This window comes from Rousettus aegyptiacus, unplaced genomic scaffold (genome assembly GCF_014176215.1).
Source record: "Rousettus aegyptiacus isolate mRouAeg1 unplaced genomic scaffold, mRouAeg1.p scaffold_m13_p_14, whole genome shotgun sequence".
Classification (NCBI taxonomy): Eukaryota; Metazoa; Chordata; class Mammalia; order Chiroptera; family Pteropodidae; genus Rousettus; species Rousettus aegyptiacus.
In genome coordinates this window covers 58,869,379-58,896,286 of record NW_023416289.1, presented here as the reverse complement: position 1 = coordinate 58,896,286, position 26,908 = coordinate 58,869,379, and the positions used below count along the sequence as shown (strand labels likewise).

The 26,908-nt window shown below is 50.0% G+C and overlaps 1 protein-coding gene and 1 long non-coding RNA gene across 3 annotated transcripts in view; both read right to left on the bottom strand.

Annotated features, from left to right (window-relative positions):
• Window positions 1-1,681: 1,681 nt before the first annotated feature.
• On the bottom strand, window positions 1,682-15,074 carry LOC107515735. The gene is made up of 3 exons (XR_004954356.1): window positions 14,654-15,074; window positions 7,132-12,113; window positions 1,682-4,577 (listed from the first exon to the last, which is right to left on the bottom strand). It is a non-coding gene; the product is annotated as an uncharacterized LOC107515735 (long non-coding RNA).
• A 7,255-nt stretch (window positions 15,075-22,329) lies between these two features.
• LRRC28 (leucine rich repeat containing 28) overlaps window positions 22,330-26,908 on the bottom strand; it is a 75,700-nt gene continuing 71,121 nt past the window's right edge. For both annotated transcript variants that reach the window (XM_016154943.2, XM_016154944.2), the window contains one exon: window positions 22,330-25,016. In XM_016154943.2, coding sequence (XP_016010429.1) covers window positions 24,944-25,016 — 73 coding nt within the window. In that variant the 3' untranslated portion in view covers window positions 22,330-24,943. The remainder of the gene's footprint in view (window positions 25,017-26,908) is intronic.

Here is a 26,908-nt window from a genome sequence, read left to right as displayed (position 1 = left end):
CACGTGGCCTGTGACGGAGCAACCTCTGTGAAGGTGCCGGGCCACGTGCTAGGCCACCAGGTCCCCAAGGCCAAGTGCAGCACTGAGGCAGTGATGAAGGACCCTGGACAGGCGGGAGGGCATCGGGCTGGGTCAGGCCGGGGTCACTGAGGGACTGGGCACCGTCTTCCTGTTTTACACCCAGGGAAAGGGGGCCCCGCAGGTCTCCCCAAGGTCACGCTCAGGTTGGTCTCAGGCCCGTCCTCCTGCCGCTCAGTGCGGCGCATGCGCCTTCGGCCTCCCACGTGCACGGCGAAGGGACTTTGCAAAGTATGGGGCCGGCGGATCTGGGTCCTCCTCGCGCCTCCTCGTGGGAGGGTCACCCAGCCTGGGGGCCCAGCACGGGCAGTGTCCTGTGGCTGGAGGCACGGGGACCGCCCTAGGAGCAGCTGGCCTGGCCACGGGGGGTGAAGGATGGATCGGTTTTATCAGCTTGAAGTGACAGACGGGTCTCAGTGGGGGTCGGGCCCCTCGGGAGGCGGGGGCGGCCTGGGCCGCAGATAATTCAGCCCCTCTGGCCCTAACGGTCCCCTTTCCGTGGAAGCCCCCAACACTGGCGAAGTCAGTCCGCCTTTGTTCCCTGGCCGGCTCCCCTGTGAGACTCCACGCCCAGGAGTGGGGGTCACTAGGGCCCCGACGCCAGCGCGAGGACTGACTGACGGTGGGCCCCAGGGGCCGGGGTGCCGTCCCTGGGGCGTCTGCGCCTCGGGGCCCCGCTGCGCGTCCCCGGGCGTGTTCACTGTGCGATGCTCAGTGTCCCCATCCTGTAGCCAGTAAAAACAAGGGGGGGGGGGGGTTCGGTGATCTGCGTGAGACCAGGCGGGTTCTAACAGAGTCGCTTCGGGCACGCCCTCACCTCTGCAAAACGCCACCGTATCAGCCGGATTGATCCATTTTCTTTGACTCTTTTTAAAAACAGAGGGAGAACTCGTTTCTGAAGCGACGTCTCATTCCGAATCCTGACACGGAAAACAGGCAGGAGCAGAGCCACCTGGTTGAAGGTGGGGTGTGACAGAGGGGGAATCAGGCAAGGGGTGAGCAGCCCACCTGGTGCCCCCTCCTTGCCTTGGGGGTTTCTCCACACCGCTCATGGAGCCCCAGGCTGCTGGGGACCCCAGTTTGAACATCACTCTGATGGCCTAAATGATTTAAATGTGGCAAATGAAGCGCCAACCTCCAGCTGCCGAAAATCCTCATGCAGATCCCGCAGGTACCCAGGGCAGGCACCCGGGGTGACAGCCACAGAGGATGAGGCAGTGAGGGGGTCCGGCAGAGGCAGGACAGAGGCCCCAGAGGCTGGGGCCAAACTGCAGACGTGGGAGGCCCCCGGGCTGCTGGCTTTCCAGATCCCGGCATCCCGGTCACTCTGCTCCTCCCCCGCCCCCTGCCCCCACCCCGCGGTGCGACTGGCACTCACGCATAGGTGGCTTCTGTCTTAATGCTGGCCCCCACCCCACCCCCCCCGCACGTCCCCAGCCTGGCACACCCTGCAATTACGATGCTGTCTTCCTGGAACGCCACCGCCCGCCTCGCCTCCCCACTCCCCTGGGCTAATTGCTGGGTTCGCCCTTCACCGTTTCCACACAGTAACGCGAAGGCCCGGCCCCTCCGCCCGGGGTGCTGGCTGTTTTAGTAGCTGCAGAGAAAAAAAAAAGAAACATCAAGATGGTTCGGCAAAGCATTTCCCGTCGCCTGGGCAGGCCACCAACCAGCCTTCCAGGACCTGGCATTTTGTTAAAATGCAGGCCGTGGACCGCTGGGCCCAGGCTGGGGCTAGAGGTTTCGTGTGTCTGACCAGCTGCCTGGTGATGGTCTGATGACCTCCGGGTGAGGGCGAGGGGGACCAGGAAGAGCACGGTGGAAGCCGGGAAGCCACGGCTTGCTGGCCAGCTCCACGCAGGTCCCCGCACCGACCTGGGGGTCTAGGCCCAGGGGCCTCCAGGGTTGCAGAAAGGGGGCGAGCTCGATTCCAGCCCAGGGCAGGCGCTCCTGGGAGTGACAGGGACCCCAGGGCCTTCCCTTCCTGACCTGCTGAGAAAGTGTCACCCACTTCTGAGGAAAGGACACTTCTGATTCATTCTAGGAATATTTATTCCTGGAACGACATACCAGGCCCAGTTTAGGTTCTGAGGACAGAGAGTAAACCAAACGGAGCACATCACTCACTCCTCAGGGAGCTTCTGTCCTCCCAGGGCTAGGGGTCGGGGACAGAGAAGGAACAAGATGGAGAAGGAAAACACAGAGCAGGTTTTTGGAAATAAACACTGTGGAGGAAAAAAAAGCGGGAGGGTAGAGGGGGCGGGATGCGATTTCACATGCAGCGGTCCACAGGCTCTCTGGGGGGTCCCCTGGACTTAGAGAAGATGGACCGTTTATAAGAGCCAGGGTATAAACTCTTCTTTAAAATAAAAAATCCCCAAGGTGTGACGAACACGAGCCCCTCTGTGACGGCTCTTTCCTTGCACACCGGAGTCCCTGTGGTGGCCGCCATGGGGCGTGGCGGGGGTGGCAGGCCTCGGCCTGTCCCAGAGCAGGCTAACTGTCCCCTGGGATGCTGGCAGGTGGCGGGGACGGGGACAAGCTCCGGGGTGAGTGCTTCGAAGCCGGGTCATTTGGCCGCAGCATTTGTTCGGGGCGTTGGGGCACCTTTCTCGTCCTCCAGGGGGAGGAAGATGGAGGCTGTCACAGGCTTCTGTCCCCGCCAGACAGAGAGCGCGGCCACACGCGACCATCAGCTCTGTGGGGTCCCTGCCATGGGAGAGGTTCCCAGAATCCCAGAGCCCAGCCAGGAGCCAGAGGAACCCAGAAAGTTCCTCTCAGGGGGGGACTGAGCCAAATTTTCCATTGTGACTGGCATCTGAGTGTGGCCTTCACCTGGCGACGGAGCCCCCGTCCTCCGTGTGCTGTCCCAGGAGGGGTTCCTCCCCTCCGCGTGTGGCCAGGTGGGGTCCAACCCAGACAGAGGCGGGGGCGGGGGTGGCGGACGCAGCCAGGAAGCGGCAGGAATAGCTCCCGGGCGGGCGGGCGCGGTGCTCGCCAAAGGCCCGACACCCACGCTGGGCTGGGCGCTGTTCCTCCGCCCTGCCAGGCCAGGGATTTCTCGGACGCTGGGCCGCTGTCCCCAGGAGTCGGCCCTGTGTTTAGCGAGGTCCCCGCCCCGTCCTGGCCTCTGTTGCTCTTCACTGTTCTCCACTTAACAGCCGGGAGGGGCGAGCAACGTCCTGCTGGCCGTGGCCGTAGCTGATCAGAGTGTCCCTGTGCCCAGGACGCGTCCACCGCGGGCCCCGCCCTCTGTGAGGCACGAACCAGCTGCAGGCATGCGCGTGGCCGGGATGGCGTCCGTCTAAATAGAGTCCCTTCCTTGTCTCCACGGCTGTTTCAGGTCCCGGCCCACCCCACTGCCCCGTGGGGGCCATCCCTGCCCCTCACGGGACTCCCAGTGCACTGAGGCCGCACGTGGTGCTGGGAGCCCGCCCTGGGCAGCCGGGCGAGGCGCGTCCAGCGGACAGGACTGCAGTCGGCCTGTCTGGGGGACTCAGGTTGACCGCGACGAGCTGCGAGCTCTCCATCCGCGGCCGAGTAGTGCTGAGCAGGCAGAGGCAAAGCGCAGGGATCGGACCGAGGGGCAGCTGCTGGGTGCGCGGGAGGGTTGTGGGGGGTTCCGCCCTCAGGGTCCTCTAGTTGCCCTGTGGGCAGACGGCAGATCATGGGCGAGACCAGTGCCCTTCCCACCCTCTTCACCCCGTGCCAGGCAGCCGCCATGTACCCAGCACCCTCCTGGGTACAGCCCCAAGTCCCCTGCCACGGGTAGGGACCCTGGAGTGGCCCATCCTGAGTGAGGAGCCCAACCCGGGACAAAACAGCATTGCTGAACCCCTCGATTGGGTCCCCTCATTGCCCTCGATGGTGGCTCAGTGGAGAGCGAGAAGGGCCCCTGACCCCTTCCGATATGCGGTCCCGAGCAAGTCACCCAGCTAACTGGGTCCCCTGCAGCTGCTCCTTCTCCTCATATGCCCCAGATCACAGACCCCTCCCTGTCCTCTCCCAGGGGTCCTGGCGCCTCCCCAGCTTGTCATTCCCACTTGACCCAGACTGCGGGAGAGCTGGCCGCCCCGTCTCCCCAGCCCCCAGCCCCCCGTGCTGGTCCCATCAGAGAACGAGATGGGAGACGTGGTCACGGAGGCCAAGGGCGACCTGGCGCCGGGAAGAAGTGGAGCCCAGCGCAGGGGGCGGGGCCCGGCAGTGCCCAGCTGCCCTTGGAGGCGGGGCGTGCTAAGCGATTTCTCTCCTCAGGTGCCACCAGCTGTGTGACCTCAGTCACGTTACTTATCCTCTTTGTGCCTCGATATCCTCATCTGTCAGGACAGGGAAGGAAAGTCACCTGTGCGGGAGGCTGGGTGAGGAGGATCTAGCCGCTGGGAGTGGTCCTTCCGGTACAGTACATGTCGTTGCCAGGGGACAGGGGCGGAGGAGCCCGGAGTGAGGTGACTTGTGCAAGGTCACACGGCCAGCAGGGAGCCGGTCACGCTGCTGAGCGCCTGCAGGAAATAGACGGGGTCAGAACGGCACTGGTTTCCAGACTCCCGCCACCGGAGAGCGGGCGGGAGCTGACCTCAGCGCCCGGAAATCGATAAGCAGGAGGCTGTTAGAAACCACGTCCCCGCCGAGCCTGCCGCTGGCGGGAGCTGAGCGATGCTCGCTTCACAGCCCGCCCAGCCCGGGGGCGCCCAGGGTGTGTGGAGCAGGCTGGCGGGGGTCGGACGGATGAGGAGGAGGAGGAGGAGGAGGAGGCTCTGTGTGCGCCTCTCAGTTCCCCGCTTAACGCTGTGCGTTTGTGGGGAGAGAGATGTCTTCCCGACGGCTGGGCATCCGGACTCGACCGTCGGCACTCAGGAGAAAATAAGGCAATTGTGAAAACAGCATTTTATGCCAACGGGGCCCACACTTCCAGGGGAGGCCTTGTCTGTAGGCTGCCTGTTCACCGCGATTCCTCAGCCCAAAGAAGACAGGTGAAGCGGGCAACAGGAACCTCTCCCCACTGTCCTCAATCCAAGAGGACATTTTCAGTTGATTTTCCACCTAGCAGAGCCTTTACACATTCACATCCATCTGTTCATGTGTCCATACATCCACATATTCATCCCATCCATCAGCCATCAAGCAGACAGCAATCCATCCACGAACCAGCCAGCCAGCACCAGCCAGCCAGCCAGCATCCATCATCCAGCAAGATCATCCAGAAGCATCATCCATAAATAATCCAGCCAGCAATCAGCAAGCATCAGCACCCATCAACCATAGCAGCCAGCCAGCAGCCAGCAGCCAGCCAGCAGCCAGCCAGCCAGCAGCAGCCAGCAGCGCAGCCAGCAGCAGCCAGCCAGAGCCAGCCAAGCAGCCAGCAGCCAGCCAGCCACGCAGGCCAGCAAGAAGCCAGCACAGCCAGCAGCCAGCCAGCCAGCCAGCCAGGAGCAGACAGCCAGCCAGCCAGCAGCCAGCCAGGCAGCCAGCCTAGCCAGCCAGCAGCCAGCCAGCCAGCCAGCCAGCCAGCCAGCAGCCAGCCCAGCAGCCAGCCAGCCAGCCAGCACAGCAAGCATCCAGCCAGCAGCCAGCAACCACGCACCAGCGCAGCCAGCCAGCAGCCAGCCAGCCAGCAGCCAGACAGCCAGCCAGCCAGCCAGGCAGCCAGAGCCAGCCAGGAGCCAGCCAGCCAGCCAAGCCAGCAGCAAGCCAGCCAGCCAGCCACCAGCATGCCCGCAGCAGCCAGCCAGCAGCCACCCCAGCAAGCCGGAAGCCAGCCAGCCAATCCTCCTCCATACAATCCATCATACATCAATCCATCAATCCATCCATCCATCATCCATCCATCACATCCATCATCCATCCATCCATCATCCATCCATCCATCATCCATCCATCATCCATCCATCATCCATCCATCCATCCATCCATCCATCCATCATCCATCCATCCATCCATCATCATCCATCCATCCATCATCCATCCATCCATCCATCCATCCATCCATCCATCATCATCCATCATCCATCCATCATCCATCCATCTATGTATCTATGCGCCTACCCATCCGTCCATCTAGTTAGTCAAAAAATATTTCCCCTTTCTTACTTATTGAGTATCTACTATACAAAGGTGCTACATCCACCAGCTGGGGATACAGCAATGACCAACTGAGACGTTGGCCCTGAAGAGGAATAAATGACTGCTCGCTGACCCTTCCAGGGAGCAGAGTGTCATCAGAGGAAGAAGCACCAGTGGTTAAGAAGAGGGACAAGAAGGCACAGAACAGTGAAGCTGAGGCTGCAGAAGGTCCTCGTTTTATTCACAATTCGCAGAGCAAATGGACCACAGCCAATACCCCAGCCGGAGAGGGGCCTGGGAGCAGAGGCCCCAGAACCACCCCGGGGGGCAGGTGTGGGGCCGCCCTTGTCACTCATTATAGGTACAGGCTTAGAGGGTCCTGCCAGACCTGCTGACCGAGGACACTCAAGAGGATGATGAGAGGAGAAAACACTTTGAGGTCTGTGGGGACCTTTGCTGTGCAGAACGGGTTACGTAACCACAAGCCAGACGTGCCATGCACGTTATCAAATTATCTGGTTGCCTCCATGTATTAAAATGCAATTCCTGGGCCCTTGTCGTCTTCCACATGGCCAGTGGAGGTTGCTCTAATTGGAGACCCTTCCCTTTGGCCGCCTTCTCGGGCTGCTCTGGACTGGAGACCATTTTCCAGGTCAGAATCTACTGTGCGGTCTGTTATTACCTCCCCTCAGACCACTCTCCTCTCAGCTGCACCTGCCGCCCCTCCCCCCCTGACCCAGGGCCCTTCGACAGGGACACTCCCCAGTGAGACCCTCTGGGAGGCCCGTGCTTATGATGGCACTGGCTTGGTTTGGGGCCAGCATCGGTGCCTTGTGAAGGGTCTCGCCTGGGCGCCTCGCCTCCAAAACTCAGCCACGAACTCCTCGAAAAAAGAAGGAGATCACTCAGCATCATGGAAAAGAGGACAGCTCCAAAAGAGCTGGGTTCTAATTCCACGATTATGCAACCTCACAAAAGCATCCCTTTCCTCACCTGGAAAACGGGGCATTTTGCAGACCGCGGGCCCAGAGGTGGACACGAGGATCGAGAGACCGCATCTCCAACGGCGACCACGTTTTGGATGCCAGCGTTCCGACCGAAGGCCTGACTCTTTCTTACTCTGCCCCGTTGCATGGCGCGCGGGTATGCAGTAGGTGCTTAATCGATGCGCGCGACCATGAAGCAGGGCTGTGGCCAGTGGCGGGGAGGCAGAGGTCAGATTCCACGGAGGAACTGAGGCTGCTCTGTGGGAAAGGCCGTGAGAGCGACAGGGGCAGGACAGGTGGATGGAGACATTTCGGGAAGTGGGCTGTCCCGGCCTTCCGTCCTCTGCCTTCATGCCCAGACCGGCAGGTCTGGAAGGGCTTCCGGGGCCCTTGCAGCACGAGCCCCAGGCCAGCTCCGTGGTGGGCAGGTTGCATTCTCCTTGCCCAAGAGGGCTGCCATCCCTGGTTTGGCTGAGGCACGGTGAGGCCCAGGCTGGGGGCCAGACCCTCGTGCCAATTTGGCACTCGGCCTGAGCTACAGAATCTGAGCTCCTGCAGGCGCCGGGTGGGGGCAGGAGCGGGGGTGGCGCCGCTAGGGCATCCTGGGCACAGGTGGGGGCGAGGGAGCCCTGCCTCCCGCCCCAGCCCCTGCCCTCCATCCCACTGTGGGTGTCGGTGACTCAGGGAGGTTCTGGTTTCTGTCAGATTCTCGAGGCTCAGGCAACCTGATCCTGAAATGATGACGAGCCTCGGAACAGCCCTTCCTGGCTCCCCTGGAGAAGCGCTTCAGGCCTGGCCAGAACGCAGCCAAATGGGAGATGACGTTGGGAGGGAAAGGTCAGTCGCTGGGCACCCTGGGGCCGGGAGCAGGTGGCCGCTCAGGCCAGAGGGCCAAGCGATGTGGCCTGCAGTACAGGTGAGTGGCAGCGACCCCGCAGGTCAGCCTAGGCCCCGGCTGCAGACACAGGGCGGACGGCACCTCAGCCCGGCCTGGCCGGCCAGGTGGCCCCTCCCCGAGACTGGCCCTGGGCCCCAGGATGCAGGAAGGGGGTGTGGGGTGGAGGTGGCCAAGGAGAGGCACAGCCCGGAGTCACACACAGCAAGTGCCTCACGGAAGGGGCCGCGTTTGCAAAGCCGGCACTCACAGGGCCCCTGCTGTACGCGGGAAGCCCGTTCATCATCACTCCTCACATCGGCCCTGCCACGGAGGGACCGCTGGCCCGTTTCCAGAGAAGGAAATCGAGGCTTCGGTGATTAAGCGCAGAGCAAACTCCAGCACCAGGCAGAGGCACCTACGGGCTGGCTTCTCCTTTTCTTCTCTCCCTCCCCGGGGGAGCTTGGGGGTGGATGCTCACTGCAAGCTGCTTCCTACTCTCCCCAAGGGCCCAGCGGCTTGAGCCAGTAGCTGGCACCGGGAGCCCCCGGCATGCGCTCATCAGGGGTCTCCCTTCCACACCCCTGCCCCACGCTTCCTGGGATCACCTCGCAAACACGTCACCCTCGCCCAAGTCCTCGTCCTGGGTCTGCTTTGTGGGACACCCGAATGAAGACAGAAAGGGGAAGCAGGGTGCCCTCCGCCAAGGGCATCGCGGGGGTGGGGGTGGCGGGGGTGCTGCTCCCACTTTGAATCAGACCGGAACAAGGGGATCGGCTGCGGTGACGCACAGATGACCTTTCACCTGTTTCAAGGGGAACAGGTGCCGGCTGGGGTCGTGGTGGCCACAATGCTGCAGACAGCAGGGCATCCGGCTGGGAAGAAATTCGCGGACTGGCGTGCCCGGAGTTCCGGGGCGATGGGCTGCAGGCTGGGCTCCCCACGGCTCCTGCGCTGGTCACTGCGGCTCCTCTGAGAGTCCCCCTCCACCTGGGAGGGTAGCCGATGGCTACAACGGTCCCGAGCTCATCACCAGTTGTGACCGTGCCACAGAAAGCCAGCTTCAGGGGCTCGTCCCGGGCCCTCTACAGAAAGAGAGAACTGGGGTGACCATGAAAACGGTCTGAGTTCTTGAGGGCGGGTGTCCGAGGACGGATGGTCCCTGCATCGCAGGGTTTGTGTCTGAAGATGCCCCACGCACGCCCAAGCCGTCAGGGACCACAGAGGGTCCCGGGTCCTGGTCTGTCTGGGCTGCCGCAGACCGGGGGCCTGGTCGGCAGCAGACACGATCGCTGATTGCTGATCGCTCGCGGTCTGGAGGCGGGAAGTCAAGGTCAGGTGGTGAGGGCTTCCTGCTTCACGGGGCGGCCTCCTTGACAGGAGAGGGAGCTCCCCGGGCTCCGGAACCCACTCCTGAAGGCACCCGATCACCAATCACCTGCCAAAGGGCCCACCACCGAACACCGTCCCATTGGGGATTAGGTTCTGAGGTGGGGAGGCAGGGAACATAAATATTGGTGGCCAAGATTATATAGATAGATTAGTAATTTCCTATTGCTGGTAGCAAAGACGAATGTCTTGTCCTTGGGCAGGTGACAGGTGTCTGTCCTGAACCTGGGTCGCCCACCTCGGTCTGCTCGCTTTGGCGCCCCTGTAGGCGCTGTCCCGAGGCCTCCTGGGAAGTGCCCAAGATCTGCACGGCTTGTCCCCAGCTGGGTGGAGACGTGAGGGGACTCCGAGTCCTGGTGTCTCCGGCTCTGTGTGTTTGTCCCTCTGGACTCGACTGCCCACCTGGAGGGACTGAAAGCTTCCGCGCTGGGCACAAGGTGGGGACCGAGGGGTTGGGAAGGGCGGCGTGAGCTCCGGGACCGTCCAGCCGTCTAGCTTGGGTTTGGGTACAAATCAGGACTCGTTGCTTCTCCTCTTTCTTGTCTGCAGAACCGTAACCAAGTCTGTTCTATCCTTCGTTTGGAAGGACTCTTTATTTTCAAGACGCTAACCTTGGCCCACCCGAGCCACAGAGCCGCGGTGGCCGGCGGGCAGCCTGGCAACACTGGACAGGGCCATGCAGAACACCCGAATGGCCACCACTGCTATCAGTGCACCAAGGAGAATTCTTGCCACACGCCTCGGGCCCGCCTTCGAAAGCCGACTGCATGCCTCGGCCCAAAGAAAACGTTTTGGGATGGAAACATTTTTAGGTGCAAGAATTATTTTTACGAGCCGGAAGATGCTGACGCCACCGTTTCACACCTGCAAGAGCCACTTATCCCAGAGGCACGTGTCCCCCGTTCTGACAACATCGGATCTATATTTTCTCACTTCCAGTAATGAACGCAAGTGCCCTTCGCCCCCCGGCCATGGCGCGACCCATTACTCCAGCCACAGCCGGCCCAGGGGCCCTGGGCAGGAAATGCTGGATTGTCAAAGAAGAACAGAGAACACAGCTCCTGGTGGAGCTCGTCCCTCCTCCTGGCCCTGTTCTGCCCCCCTGCCACAGCGAGGGAGTGGAGAGCCAGAAGCCCCAGCCCCTCATTCACTTATTCATTCACTTATTCACTCACTCACGTTAGAGGAGACATGTCTGATCCTTGGAGTGACCCAGGAGTGGTCTCCTTCTGAGGTTTCTTCTTTCTCAAGCCTCTGTTTTCTGGAGGAAGCTTTTCCTTCTCCCCATTATGGGGGACAATCCCTGGAGAAGTGGCAGTTGGGTTTCCCTCTTCTCATGGCCCCCCGTCTTAAGAAAATCAGAAGTGAAGACCCCAAAGACCCTCACGGAACCCACCTCTTCCTGCCCAGGTAAACTGCTTTCTCCAACCCAGCTGCGGAGGGCTGAACTGAGGGAACATTCAAATGGGAGGTCAGCAGCCCTGAGACGGGGAGACCTGGTCTTTGCTGAGGTTTGGAGGGACATTCCCAGACAGGACTGCTATGGCCAGCAGTCAGTCTCCCGGGCTCCAGTCACCACGTGACAGTATAGATAGTGGATCTGAACGGGGTGGCATTTCCCCCTATTTGGTTAAACATGTGGTCACTTCTCTCTCTGTCTCTCTCTCTCTCTCTCTCTCTCTCTCTCTCTCTCTCTCTCTCTCTCCATGTCCCTTTCTACTGTCTTTTCACTCCAAGAACTGTAATTATGAACGTGGCGTGGGCCATGTTCTTCTTGTATGTATGTCTGCAGGGCCTAGAGTACCTTAAATACCCTAGATACCCAGGAAATATTTCTAGAGCGATAGGCCCCGACCTTCACACACACGGTCCCTCATCACAGACGACATGGGAAGCGTCACAGTAGGAGGGGTGGGACATTTATACTACAGAAGGGCGTGATCTATAGGGAGAGAACTACAAAGACCAGGTGACAGGGGTCAGAGAGGGGGCCTTGCTGCTGGCCAGCAGCGCTGAGTGGAGGAAAGTGCAGAGGTCGAAGGTATGTGACCCGGAGAGCGGAGTGACGAAGGCTGCCGAGCATCCCGGGGCTCAGGTCGGACTGCCCACTGTCACTGTCAGGAACAGCCTTGTGGGGTGGGTGTGGGCCCTCACAAGGCTAGGGTCAGGAGAGGGGTGGCATCCCACAGGGGCGGGGCGGGGCGGGGCCGGGCATGCAGATGGTCCGGAGGAGGCTCCTGACTTCTGTGCGCTCCCTTCTTATAGGGCCCACGTGCAGAGGCAGCGCTGTCCCCAGGGGGATGCGCGGGCCGCCTGGTGCCAGGAAGTCTGGTTTGTGGAGCCAGCTGTTCGCAGCAGTTGGCTGGGAACTCCAGCTGCCTGGCGACTGGAGACCGAGCCCCAGGAAAGCTGCATTGAAAGCACCTGTGCTGGGGGCGGCTGAGCAGGTGGGCTGCCCCTCCGATTGGGAAAAGGGGGCCCAAAGCCCAAGCGACCCAGCCCGCCCTGCTCCTGCATCGTAAAGACGTAGCGAGGTCATCGGTTGGTAGAATGAGCAACTCCAAACAGAAGAAAGTAAGAGGGTCAGACGCACCGGCGTGAGAGGCCCAGGGCACCCGGGAGAGGAAAGGTGGTGACTCTCCACCCTCGGCCCGATCCGTTCTTCACAGCATCGCACTGAGGTGGGGCAGAATTGTCAGCCTGTGCCTGGCAGCTTCTCGTGGGCTCTGGGGAGAAAACCGCCACCGTTTTAGCCTCCACCTGCTGCCAGACCCTGTGTCCCGCCTGCCTCCACCCCTCACCACACTCCGGCCCCCCGATCTTCCCTCGGTCCCAGAAAACGCCAGGCGCTTCCCCGCACGGACCTGTGGGCCGCCCGGCTCCTCCACCTGGAACATCTCTCCCTCGGCTCCTGCCACGACTGTCCCCCTCCTCGTCTTCAGACGCCCGGCCCAGCCGGCCCCTTTTCTGCCACCTTCTATTTTCCGTCCTAGCACTCGCCGTGCTTTGTCACTGTCCACTTGGGGGCGTTCCTGCTCACGGCCTACCTCCTTTCACCGACCAGGACCCTCGGCGCCTCGCGGGCGGGCCCAGCTCTGTCTGCACCGCACCTCGCGTGCACCTGCCACTAGCTTCCACCCTTCTACAGTCAGACGGTGAGACCTTCGCTCAGCTCTTCATTGCTTTCCTCTTATACTGAACGTGGGCCCGAACGTCCTCCTTCCGGTCTCTGGGGACCGCTGAGGGGACACAGCAGTGGCCTTGCAGACCAACCGGAAAACCTCGTCTTCCCCGTGACGCCAGGCGGCGCCTCGCTGTGGACTCGGTCCTGGGCAGTGCCCGGCTCAGCACCGGGCCAGCCAGAGGGGCCTTGTCCATACAGCAGCCAAGCTCTGCGCCTGGGGATGGGGCGCTGTCCCCAGGCTGCGTGGCCTGGGGCTGTGGTCTTACGAGCTGCTCAAAGCCAGCCCGGCCCTGCCTGTGGCTCTCTCTCCCTAGAGCCCTGAGCAGCGTCCTTCTTTCCCGTCCCGTGTGGCTTCCCCACAGGTCGGAGTTGTTCCTTTCTGACGTCCGGGGAAGGCGGTCACACCTCTCTCCTCACCCTGCTCCCCCGGTGGGCTCTGAGGCGCTTCGCCCCCCTTCCTTCTTTCTTGCTGTTTCGGAGCCGTGAGGCCTGCGCTGTTCACACCAGGTGCTGAGAGATGAAGACGTGTTATCAGTCGCCATCATCAAAGCGAGGTGGGGTAGGGTGGTTTCAACTAGTCCCACGTCTCCCATGAATTCCCCTCCTGAGGCTGACGTCACCAGCTGAGCAACGTCCTCAGCAGCTGCCTGGCACAGGTTTGGACGGACTCCGCTAAAATTCCATTCCGTGGCCTTGGTGCTCAGCACAAGAAAAAAAGGAATCATTTCTTGATGGAGAATGTATTAGTGTTCTTTTTTTTTTTTTTTTTTGCAATTAGACTGTGAAACTTTAAGGATAGTATTTTTTTTCTTTCTTTCTGGAAGCAGAGTTTTAACAACCTAGAAAACTTAATTAAGCTTCCCCGCCGCCTCTCTTTATAATTGAGTTAGTAGCGGGAGAGTATTTTTAGAAGCGAAGTGATTATTTCGTGTAACGGACACGTCCGAATATTCTTAAACCGCTATATAGGGCAAAACAGCTGAAGAATTGACTTCGCGCGTCTAGAAAGTGTGACCCATTGTTTTTACACATGGTCGCCGTCATCGCTATTTAGTCTGTTCATTCATTATTTATACCCTGCGATCTTTCCCTCCCGAGGACACGGTGGGTGGGGTCGGGCGAATTTTTAAACATCTTTTCGGAGCGCGGCGAGTGTTGGGTATTGTTTCCCCGTCCCTTCTGGTTTTGCTGGCTTGGGGTGGCTCCCTTCCTAGATTTGAGTCCCCTTTGAATCTTTTTTCTCGTATGGAGAGGAATGAGGATGGCCCGTAGAGCCGAATGCTCTGTGTGTTCCTTCAAATAGTAAAAATAACACTAAAGAGTTTTGTTATAAGGAGGCCGCAGGTTAGAAAATAAAGCAATTTAAGTAAATCTACGAGGTGTGCGGCGTCTCAGTGCCTTACGGTGACAAAGTACCAGGTGGCGTGTTCTCGGATGAAGGCTCAAGCTAGACTGGCTCTTCAAGGCTCTAGTGAGAACTGTGATGGAAAAGGTCCAAAGGAAGCTATCGAACTTTTCTCGAAGGTTCTTTGTACACAAACAGAACAAAGGTGATTTTAATACTGGCAACATGGAGAAGGCAGTTTGAAAATGATGGTGACCACGACTCCTGATTAAGAGGGCTAAAATATTTATGTACAGATACTGGGATCCACCTAACAGCGGTAGCGTAACTAATCTGAAAAGGAGAAATTCTCCACGTGTGCACGAATTATCTGCAGGAACCTGGGAGAAACCTGAGGGTGAGGCGGGGCACGATGAATTCTGTGTGAGGAATTTCTACGTCCTCGGAGGCGCGTTTGCCAACTCAGATCCATCAGTGATATCCACGCGAAGACATGGGGCTGGGCAGGACGGTCCCAGAGGAGAGTGGCGTGTGAAGACAGCTCCTGAGGTGGCCACAGGCACAGGCAAAAATCAAGTCATTTCTTGCTTTCTTTTTGATATTTGCGGTATCAGATGATTCTGCTCTTTTATCTCCCGTTTCCATGTTTACCTTTCGAGTGAGTTTCAGTGTTTCCCCATACTTTCTCCTCTGCCAAACGCTGCAAACCCTGGGACTTTTCGTAGAGGAGCACGTACCATTTCTTCTAAAGTTATACGTTATCTCCTCCACTTAGGGCTTCTCTTCATCTTCGGATACTCAGGTTAGCCTCCTACGGGGTAAACAGAGACACGCTCACTTTCAGTCTAGGTTTCTGAAATACCGAACCCAAGTTCTTCAGAAGAACCACACGCCCGAGTCATCACACATTCTCCAGGCAACGCACGCCCTAGCCCGTAAGCAGTCTCGGCTGCCTGCCTGGAGGCGAGCGCCTGGCACCCGCGAAATCAGGGCACCGCAAGTCCTAGAAGGACTGTGGTTCGCTAGGGGCGGAGGAGAACAGGAAGGCACCAGATCCACACATTTCTTTCTTTCCCTTTGAGGTTGTCTTTCACTAAACGAAATGGGATGAAGAGAAAACAGGTCCTGGTAAAATTACTCTAATTTTTGTTTCCCAAAGTGCTGGCATTTTTCATTGCTCCCGCTCCCTTCCCCCTCCTCCTCCTCCTCCGCCTCCTCCGTCTCTTTCTTCTTTCTTCTTCTTTCTTTCTTTCCTTTCTTTTTCCTTCCTTCCTTCCTTCCTTCCTTCCTTCCTTCCTTCCTTCCTTCCTTCCTTCCTTCCTTCCTTCCTTCCTTCCTTCCTTCCTTCTTCTTTTCTTCTTTCTTCTTATCTCCACTCTTCACACTTCTGAAGTCTGCAGAGTCCCTGGGCCCCTTGGACGTGAACCGAGGGAGTGGCGTGCGCTCTCCTGCCGCTGAGTCACACGCCTCCTGGCAAACACCCCCCTTCTCTGCCACCTCCCCCTTGGTGCTGACACAGCTCTTCCCAAGAGGTGCTCGTTTTAAAGCTGGTTCCTGTATCTTATGTTTGCAGTGAGCTCAGATTATTATACTAACTGTATGTAAATATTTTGGCCTTGAATCTAACGTAAATCGATGCTGCGGATTTAATACGAAACAAGCCTAATTGATCAAATCCCAGCTCATTTGTTGTCATTGTTGTTTTTGTTTTAAAAATATATGCTAAATGGAAATATTTTGGGGGAAACCTCTTTGCTGATAACTGGCATCCTAGACAGTTATACAAATAAAAGTCCATTTGAATTAAATCCTACTTCAGGGCACTAGTCATGGTGAATCTAACATTAAATTAAAAACTGAGGTTTTCCAAGATTGCTCTGGTTGAAAGAGTTAAATGAATGTGTTTATAAAACTAGTAGCAATATAGAACTTGCTTATAAAAGAATCAATCTCCCATTTGCCTTCCCAAATAAATTGGTATTACATAAAGACACTGAAATTAGTAATTTTAAATACAATAGAAACAGAAAAAATTTAAAAATATATTAAATGTATATAACACATTATGATAAGATTGATAGAAATGTAATATTATTCAGCTAGTGATTATGTGTATCTGTATGTATTGATACTGGTTTTCATAATACAATAGGTGAAGAAAGTAGATTATGAAATAGCATGTATACTAAGATGCTATTTAAGTACATCCACACATGTAGTTGTAGGATTCATAGAAACAAGTGAAAAGAGAGACAAATACTCACCAAAAGACAGGGGATTCCTGGCATGGTAAGCTTTTTCTTCATGCTTTTCTTTAGCCTGCAGTATTGCTTTTGTAATCAGAAAAAAAATGGTTACTTTAATATGAATCATAAACTATAAAAAAATTACATCGATAGAGAATTCTTGCAGGGAGACTGGAATTAAGGTATATGCCAAGAGTAAATTTAAAAAAAAGAGAAGGTTTTCCTTTTTAGAGTAGTCTACCCAGTGCTTTTATGCATGATTGAATTATATAATCAATGGATTGGGCTCGTTTGCAATTATTTCAAATAGTAAGATCATAGTCATAATGTTAAAACTAGGTTTTATATTTTTTCTCTTAAAATTATTTACCAGCCCAATGAATGGAATAAAAATAAAGGGCATATACCTGAAGAAAGCAAGATATGGCTACCATTTCTTATATACAACTTAAAAATCCCTATATTTAATTTAAAATCTAGACATAGTTTGGGGACTAAAATTTGCTGCATACCTGCAAAGAGTGTAATTGTTTGGACAAATAAATCTTAACAGTGACTTTTATCAGTTTCAGAGAATCATGAACAGCCTTAGATTAAGGTATTTTTGGAATACTTGATAAAATACACAAATACTTAATAATAATTATGCTGAAAGGATAGGGCCTTTAGTAAACAAGCCTCCCTATACATTTTTGTTCTAGGTAAAGAATGGTACCCAAATCCTGCTGCAAACCAGGAACAAAAGCAAGTATGATTTCCTACTGCATTACAGAATTTTCCACTTGATCATATCGTCAAATGCGTTCATTTCATGGTGTTTTACTTTCAGTGGATTTTGGTCTTTGAGGGGCCTTCACTGGAATGGTAACTGATAAATGGATTCAGTGAGTTGGAAGGTTCACGATTGGGATTTTAAAATTACTGCTTTATTGGCCTAATAATGCTGGTGTTAACCGGTGAGAATGGACTCTGAAACCATATGAGATGTTGATACTGAGTTTTGGTCCATCTCCCAGCCACAGGGACAGCTGATGCCTTTGTAGCTTCTGAAGGAATTGTTCTATCCAAAAGTAGCTATTAACAGGTAGGGAAAGTAAGTCACACCACTGGCTTTGATTTTAAAATTAAGATTTTAAATGGTATAATTTTATGGGATATGTCATATCCCATAAAATTCACACCTTTAAGGTGTGCAAGTCAGGGTTTTTTGGTATATTCACAGAGATGTGCATCCATCACCACTGTTGAACTCCAGACCATTTTCATCAGCCCAGAAGGAAACTCCAGAGCCATAAGCATCATTGCCATTTGCCTCTTCCTGCCTAGCCCTTGGCAACCATTAATCTACTTTCCGTTTCTACAGATTTGCTAATTCTGGATTTTCGTATAAATGGAATCGTATGATATGTGGTCTTCCATGTCTGGCTTCTGTCTTAATGTTTTCGAGGTCCATCCACGTTGTAGCATGTGTGAGTACGTCTTCCCTTTTCATGGCTGGTAATAGTCCATCGTGGCTACATCACATTGCATTCATCCATTTGTCCGGTGATGGGCATTTGAATCGTTCCTACTATTTGTCTATTATGAATGTGGACATTCACGTACAAGTTCTTGCATGGATGTAGGTTTTCAGTTCTCTTAGATAACTAGGAGTGGAATTGCTGGGCCATATGGTAACTCTAGGTTTAACCTTTGAGAAACTGAACCAGCATTGAATAGTTCATAGATCTCCACCAGCAACTGGGTTTCAATTTCTCCATGTTCTTGCCATGAAGTGATATCTCATTGTGATTTTGATTTGCACTTCTCTAATCACTAATGATCTCGAGCACCTTTTCATGTTGCTTACTGGACATTGATATATCGTCTTTGGAAAATGCTTATTTAAATTCTTTGCCTAGTTTTTATTTAACATTTTTTCGTTTTTATTATTGAGTTTGAAGAGTTCTTCATGTTTTCTGGATACTAGACCCTTATTGGATACATGATTTGAAATAATTGTTCCCATTTTGTGGGGTGTCTTTTCCCTTTTTTGATAGTGTCCTTTGAGGGGCGAAAGTTAATTTCGATGAAGTATAACTTATCTATTTTTTTGGTTGCTTGTGCGTTTGGTGTCATGTCTAAGAAATTATTTAGTCCAATGCCATGAAGATTTGTTTTCTTCTAAAGGTTTTATTTAGTTATTACACTTAGGGAATATCCCTTCTACCCTTTTGCTTTTGACATATTTGTGTCTTTGGCTAACATGTGTTGTAGGCACATATAGCTGGATCATTCGGACTCTTCTGCCTTTTATCTGGAGTATTTAATCCATTTACACTTAATGTGATTACTGATAAGGTAGGATTTAGTCTGCCACTTTGTCATTTGTTTTCTATGTCTTATGTACCCTTGTTCCTCTATTTCTCCGTTACTTCCATGCCTTCTGTTGTTAGTATTTTTCTACTGTACCATTTTAATTTCCTGTTATATCTTTTAGTTATTTTCTTAGTAGTTTCCCTGGGGATTATAAATCACATCTTAATGTATAACAATCTAGTTTGGATTAATACCAAGTTAATTTCGGTAGTATACAAAAATTCTGTTCCCATATAAGTGTGTTCCCTCCCCTTTGTGCCATTATTGTCATACAATTTTTTAAAATTTATTTTCTGCCCAACACAGATTTGTAATTATTTTATGCAGTTGCCTCTTCAATTAGATAGGAATTAAAAGAGTTACAAACAAAAAATGCATTTATACTGTTTTTCATATTTACCTAGTTACCTCTATTAGAGCTCTTTGTTTCATCATGTAGATTTGAGTTACTATCTATTGTCCTTTCATTTAGCCTGAAGGACTCTGCTTATTTCTTGTAAGGTAGCTTGCTAATAATAAATTTGATTTTTGTTTGTCTAGGAATGTCCTAATTTCTCCATTATTGAAGGATAGTTTTGCTGGATATAGAATTCCTGTTTTGATAGTCACTTTAAATGTCATCCCATTGCCTTCTGGGCATAATAATGGATAGTTCGTGATGAGAATAGTTTAGGATGTGAACCCCTTGTACACAAGTTATTTCTCTCTTGCCACTTTGGAGATTCTTTGTCTTTATTTTTTAACAATATCATTATGTGTCCAGGCATGAACCTCTTCTGCATTTACCCTACTTGGGGTTCATTGAGCTTCCGAGGGATGCAAATTAATGTTTCATTAAATTTTAAAGGCTTTGGTCATTATTTTTTCAAACATCCTGCCTTTTTCTCTTCTCCTCTTATGGGACTCCCATTATGCATATGTTGGTACACTTGATGGTGTCCCTTGTGTCTGAGGCTCTATTCGTTTTTTTTTTTTTTCTTTCTGTTCTTCAGAATGAATGTCGATTGGCCCACATTTAAGTTTGTTGATTCTTTCTTCTGCCTGCTCAAATACGATGTTCAGCACCTCTCAGGAATTTGTTTTTGTATTTCAACTAAAAAATTTACACATTTTAAGATAATTTCTTTTTATTGAATTTTCTATTTAGTGAGACATCATTTTCATACTTTGGTTCTTTGATCATATTTAAAATAGCTGAGTTAAAGTCGCTGTCTACAAAGTCCGGTGTCTGGACTTCCTCAGGCACGTTTTATTGACTGCTTTTTCCCCTGTGTATAGGACATACATCCTTTCTGGTTCCTTTGCATATCTATATTGTTTAAAGGAAAACCAGATATTTTAAATAATAGTGGGACAACTCTGGAGATTAGATTTACTTACTTGCTACGGGGTTTCATGTAGCTGCTGGTTTTTGTTTAGTGATTCATCTGAACTAATTCTGTAAAGTCTATATTTTTTGGTAATGTGTAGACACTGAAGTCTGGCTCAGGTAGTTTTGGGGTGAGTTAATAATTGGACAGCGATTTCCTTAAATATCTGAAACCAATAACTTTCCCAGTTGTTGTTGGGGGCATTGCGTCCCTGTTGGGACACCCTTCAACACTCGGCCAGGAGGTTGGCCGCTCTGCCTTAGGCTTTGCTCTCTGCTTGTGCAGATCCTCAAGGTCAAGGTAAGGTGCAAGGTTAGGATGCTCTCAGGTCTTCCCTGAGCAAGCTGTATAATCCTTGGCTTGTACAAAGCCCTATGCGTACACATGACCATCTAGATTCCCAGGGATGGCGGAGCTTTACAAAGCCCCTGCAAACATCTCCTTCCTCAGCTTTTCTTCTTTAGTTTTCCCTTAGCCTATTGTTCACTCCAGTGGTGATTCACTGCTTCAGGCAGCCACGACTGCCTCAGAATTTTCTCTTTTTACATGAATGTCCCTGTGGAAAAGGCTTTTCACACCTGGCAAGCTCTGATCAGGCAAAATAAAGACGGCCCTGCAAGTGAGGACTTCCAGGGAACCAGCAGACAAGTCGAATAATGACAATTCTCTGGGAATGAGGCTTCGAAGGCGCTCCGACCCCATTCTGTCCCCTCCAAGGGCTTCTATGCCGCCGCTTCTGTCTTGATGACATACTGCTGGTTTTCAGGGCTACAACGGTGCTGGAAAGGTGACGGAGGAAATGGAAATAGGGCAAGTGGAAATGCCACAAACTCACTGTTCTGAGATTCAGCTACTTCTTTTGAGTAAATATGCTTTGGATTGCCGCAAGCCTTTGGTTCATGTCTAGGGTTCTGAAAAAAGTTGATTCTGACCATTTTTGCCAATTTCCTCCTTGCTTTTATGGAGGGGAGAATTTTCAGAGGTCCTTACTGCATCACTTTTGCTGGCTTTAAGTATTTAATGCCCTTTTATTTTTCTTAACAAAATGAATCTGGTTAAAACGAATAAAGCTACCACTATCAACATTTCTAGGCATTCAAAGGCTTCTAGTGCAACTGCCTACACTCCAAATGAATGTTGCCATAATTTTTAAGTAAGCTGGTACAGAGTTTTAGAAAACTCTTTCACTAGGGAGAAAGAGTGAGGGAGGGGGAGAGAGGAGAAGGAGGAGAAGGAGAAGGAGAAGGAAAGAATAAGTCTTGGTTATAGTCTCAAAATCACTATAAGAAACAAAACCTGGTATTCTTTGACACAGGTAGCAAGAATCATCCACACTCTGCTGTAAGGTGAGTGGGAAAAAAACAACCGTGGCCAACCTTTGCAAGTCTCTTAATTACATATAAAAATGATCTCTGAATGCTCCCCCTCTGCCACCACAGTGGGCTGCCAGTACTTTTCTGGCTCGGAAGCACAAGGGACCGTATGGTCATATGCTTCAAAGAGAACATTCTAGGCTGTAAAGCAATCTCTTGTCCAGACTGAGGCTAAATCACTCAGCTATGATCAATTCCTCTGTTAGAGACACTTGCATCATTTCAGACATATTGGCTGATGACACAGGGAGGTACTTCCTGGGTAGGGACAGCGAGACTTGAATAATTTTTAGATAGACATCGAGCTATTTGCAAGAATACAGACTTTATAAAAATCCCCTCTGCTTAAGAGAAAGCAAAATACTCACTGAATCCCTGGGGGAAACGTAGGGGAGCCTGATTATGAGTAAACAGGAGTTGGTGGAAACCATGAAAATAAAATGGCCAGGGTGAGTAAGTGGGGATTTTCAAATAAGATTCCTAAGGAGAGTGTGTTTACAAGTCTGTGAAATGAATTTACATCTCAGTATTTCATTACATCACCTTTCGTTAGTGTTGGCCCAGTTAGGGATCTGTGTTCACAAATGATCTGCATAAAGATGTTTTGATTTCTGAAGCAACATGTCGTGTTTAAGCTTTTACAGTAAAGATAAAAATGTCTGATTTTTCGGTATAGGAAACGGACTCCTAACCTTACTAGTAACGACTTTTAAAACTGGCTTTGGAGGTCCCCAGTGATTACAAAATAGGTACATATTTTAGGGAAAACTATATGCAAAGCCTCAGAAGCCAACTGGTAGTGAAGGCTTTTTTTCTTAGTAAACATTTTAATTCGTAACGTGGAAGAAAAGCAAGATGTCCATTAAATTAGTCAGACAAGCCAGAATGTGAAAAGGTTTCAGTGTTGAGTACGTTGACCAAAAATGTTTAAACATACCTCACTTTTCCGGAAGAGGAAGGCCAGGCAGCAAAAGTGTTCATCTCCTCTTCTCGATTAACCAGAATACGTCCATCTTCTACCCGCCAGGGCTCTTTTGTGTTTTGATCATTTAAAAACAATTTTAAGTTTGTTCAAAATATATATTTTATTCATTGAAGATGCAACATTTCATCTACACAATGTCATGTAATTGAAGATTTTGGTATGATGACAATTAGGCGTTTTGAAGTCAACACTGATAGCGATTCACTTAAAATGGACCCCTTTACACTATGTCATAGGGAGGCCCTTGCCCAACAAAGTATTCTGAATTTTAAAACTTACCATTATCCACATCTATTGACTTACCTGAACAGACTCTATTTCCAAGTAACTTTTTTTTTTTTGCATTACTATAATTGCATGAAATATTTCTCCACATGGTATCATCATTGCTCAAGAAAACATAATGACTTTAGAGTTTTCTGCAAATTCTGTGCACAATTCCAATACATAGCAGAGAAGCAAATTTCCCCTGGTCTACAATAATCTTTTATAATATCAAAAGGTTAAGAATGATATCGGTGAACCCAGTAAAAAATTTTTTTTATAATGAACAGCACCAGGGAGGCCAAATTATAAATTCTATTTCTCATCAATGAGGCTGGGAGCTGTCCCAGGCGTCAAGGCCGAGACTGCACAAAGGCTGCCCACTGCTGGTGATGTTCGATGCACATTATTTTCGACAGGAACAGAGAGGATGCTTGGGTGGTTATGCATCTTTGAGGAATTTCAAACGAGTTAAAACAACAGTCTTACCTATCCTTCTCTCAACGCGAATCCTGAATATCAGGGTTAGTGCATGTCATAGCTCCCTTTTAAGACCTGCAATTGTAGAGGGTGAACGAAAGATGCCACAATATACTTACTGTCATTTAAATGACAGGCGGCAATCACTTAGGCCTGTGTCGCACTGGTGAAGGAAGGTTCACGCCACATTTTTTTCACCTGCCAACTTATACACAGGTAGAGGTTACGCTAAAGCTTCAATTATTCTAAAAGATGAAAGACATGTTATATTTCGAGATGGATCTTCAGTCCCTATTATACTGCAAGCCTTTGAAGGCTGAACAGGCCAAGTTATGAAAGGGACGAGAGGAAGTGAGGACAGTGAAAATGCAGCTGGAACAGACGGAACATTCTGCCTTCACCACTCTACGCGGATAGTCTCCTTTCGGAGCCGCGGGTGGCGTGACTGAAAAGATCACACATCCGTCAGTAGCGATGTAGGATTTTTCGCACTATTAGAGCTTACCATTACAGATTTAGGGCAGCTAATAAAATTCCATAAGCCAAATTTTCGACAAGTCTGACAGTTTTTGAAAATAATGTGCCTACCAAGTAAACCTTCTTGGTTCCCCTTTCTGTCCTGCCTTAGAGAAAAAACACTGTATAATTAAACTTGTTTTAAAAAATTGAATCACTTTGCAGCCACCAGATGAACATCTGGCAGCGAAGAGACATTAAAATGTCATCTTTTCAAAGGAAGAACAAATATGTGACTCCCCCGTGAAGAGCATTTCTTCTGTCAGAATGCAATCTCACAGACTTCCCATTTATGGTATTTTTGCAACAGTCCAAGGCTGAACTTGGACCTGCTTTTCCCGGATTTTCTCAGTAGTATCTGGATAACAGTGTGTTAAGTACATAAGAAATCCAGGGTCAAAATGAAGATAATTTAATGTACCCAGGTATTGAATCAAATGTACACAGCTGTCCTCAGAACGACCTGCTAACTAGCAGTGGAAGTAGATGAAGCCTGTTTTTCACACATCACAGATGTATTTCAAAGTCATTATAAATGTAATCATAAACCCCAAAATAAGAAACACTGGAAGTCATGTTTTGATGTGTTTTTTCTCCTCTTTTCTCATCGCCAGGAAATGTCTGGATCTGGAAAGAAAAGGATCGGATCTTTTGAAGTCTCAAATATTCCTCAAATTCTTCTCATATATATATAAAAAAAATCTTATTGGGAAATCAGACATTTCAAAAATTATTTTTCTGTAAAGTCTTTCAAAATAAGAGCATTATTTCATCTATAATCTACATTTTTATTTTTAAAATCCCTCACAAAAGTATCTTCATATGTTGCAAAACTTATAAACAAGATTGTAACTTTCCAGGGGGGATATGCTAAGACCCCTGCAGAACCTTTGTGGCTAACTCAGGAACACCCTGGCCCCCCAATATTCAATACTATTGAGGCCCTGGGGTTTGCTGAAACTCATTAAAAACATGGAGAATAACCTCTAGGGAAAATTATTCTCTGGAGAAAGAAAAAGCGAGGAGGATATTAGACGTATCACTGAAGGTATGCATGTTCAAAGTTAATTTGGCTATATTATCAAATTATAGTTCTTGAGGGAACTGAAAGTTGCTTTAAATTCGATTTGGGGAGGCACAATCAAGCTAAATAGTTTGTGTATGAGACACTTGCATAAAAAGAAACACACAGAAGACAAAGTGTCCTTCATTTGGAGGAGGATATATTCCAGCTCGGGCGGGTGCAGGCATTTTAGCTCTGACGCTCTCCCTCATGACACTGCCATGGAGTTCTGCAGCCCCCCGCATTTGACGGGACAGGATGTGGGGGCCCATTTGGCCTGGCTGGACTCTCTTGTCCCTCTGCCTCGCAGTGTGTGACATGCAGGCGACTGCGGTGTCAGCCGGCGGCACTCCCCAGGCTCTGGAGTGTTTATCAGCTGAGTAGGTCGAAGGTCTGCAGACACTGGGTGGAGCAGCAGTAAGCCACAAAGCTGACGGTCGTCCTCCTGGGAGGGGAAGAAAGGGCGAGAAGGACTCTGAGTTCGAGATTAATGTCAGGGTTCTTTCTATCAGAGACAGTTTTTTTCCTTTGTTAAAATAAAAGATTAGGCACCCCAACAAAGGACACACTAGAAATGCAAATTCTCTTTTACAACTGAGCCCTGGAATCAGGTGAGGCAGGTGTGTGCTCATTTTATTAGCAGTTTTCAGAGGACATAATATCCCTCAGTTAGCTGCTAAGGAAAAAACAAGCTTTTTCTATGTTATGGTCTGAATTCTGCTTATAAGAACCAACAGTGCAATGATGGAATTAGAAATACGTTATAAAAATCATGTAACAGAAAATATCACTGCTTTAGCTAGGCCACATATATATCAGAGAACTTGGAAAACATAATTTTAAGGAACTTATCGTACAAATGTATTCACAGGGATTGCTCAGAGTCAATTTCAGAATTTGAGTAATAAGAGTTTGAGGGTCTTCTTCCCAGCAAAAGCAGTACTAAAGGGAAATTTATAGCATTAAACACATGTATTTTCTAGAAGAATGCTCTAAAATCAATAACCTAAGTTTCCGCCAGGAAGTTGGAGGATAAAGAGCAATTTAAGTCTAAAGCAAATAAAAAGCATAGAGTATGTTATTTGTCCACTATGAAATCAAACTAAAATTCAATAACAAAGAGAAAATTTTCAAATGTGAAAAGTAAACAACACAGTTCATTCACCTTCTTTGACCCATGTGTCAAATGACTACTTTCCCATGGGTTAAAGAGGCAGACTCAAAGAATTTAAAAACCTACATGAACTAAATGGGAATGAAAATTACAACTAATCAAAAGTTTTGACACATAGTAAAGCAATGCTGAGACAGCATTTTATAGAACATGTTTTTGTTAAAAGAGGTCTCAAATCAATAATCTAAATTTCTATCCCAAAAACCTAAAAAAAAGAGCAAAAGAAAAAAAGCAAGCAGAAGGATAAATAATAATTACGGGGAGAAACCAATAAAATTGATAAATTTTTAGCAAGACTGACGAAGAGACAAATTAATATAAGAAATGAAACAGGTGATATCACTACAGATCATGCAGCCATTACAGAGATAAAGGAATACTATGAAAAACTTTATACTCATAAATTTGTGGACTGAGAAGAAAGAGACAAATTCCTTGAAAACTATGAACTACCAAAACTCAACCAACATGAAATAGCCAACCTGAATAGTCCTAGAAATATAAAAGGAATAATATATGTAATTAAAAAAAGAAATTTCTGGGCACAGTGCTTTCACTGGGGAATTTTATCAAACATTGAAAGAACAAAGAAGATTTTTTACACAATCTCTTTCAGAAAAAGGAGCGAAGGAACACTTCCCAATTTATTTTATAAGGCCAGTATTACTCTGACTCTATAGCCAGATATAGTATAAAATCATAAAACTATGATTTCATGATTTCATTTTATCTCATGAACATAGATATAAAAATCTTTAACAAAGTATTAACAAAGTAAGTACAGAAATGTATAAAATGAACCACACATCATGATCAAGTGGCAGTTATTCTGGACCTTTAAGTCTGGTTCAATATTTGAAAATCGATGTCATCCACTCTACTAACAAGTTAATAAAGAAAAATATGTATGATTTCAATGGACTCGGAAAAAGTACGACAAAATACAACATCCATTCATCCTAAAACTCTCAGCAAACTAGAAATAGAGGGGATCTTTCTCAATTTGATAAACAGAATCTACAGAAAACCTTGCTTACATCACACTTTATAGTGATGACCTCTCTCACCACTTTACCTAACATAGTACTGCAAGTTCTAACCACTGCAATAAAGCAAGAAAAAGAAATAAAAACCATACAGATTGGAAAGGAAGAACTAAAACT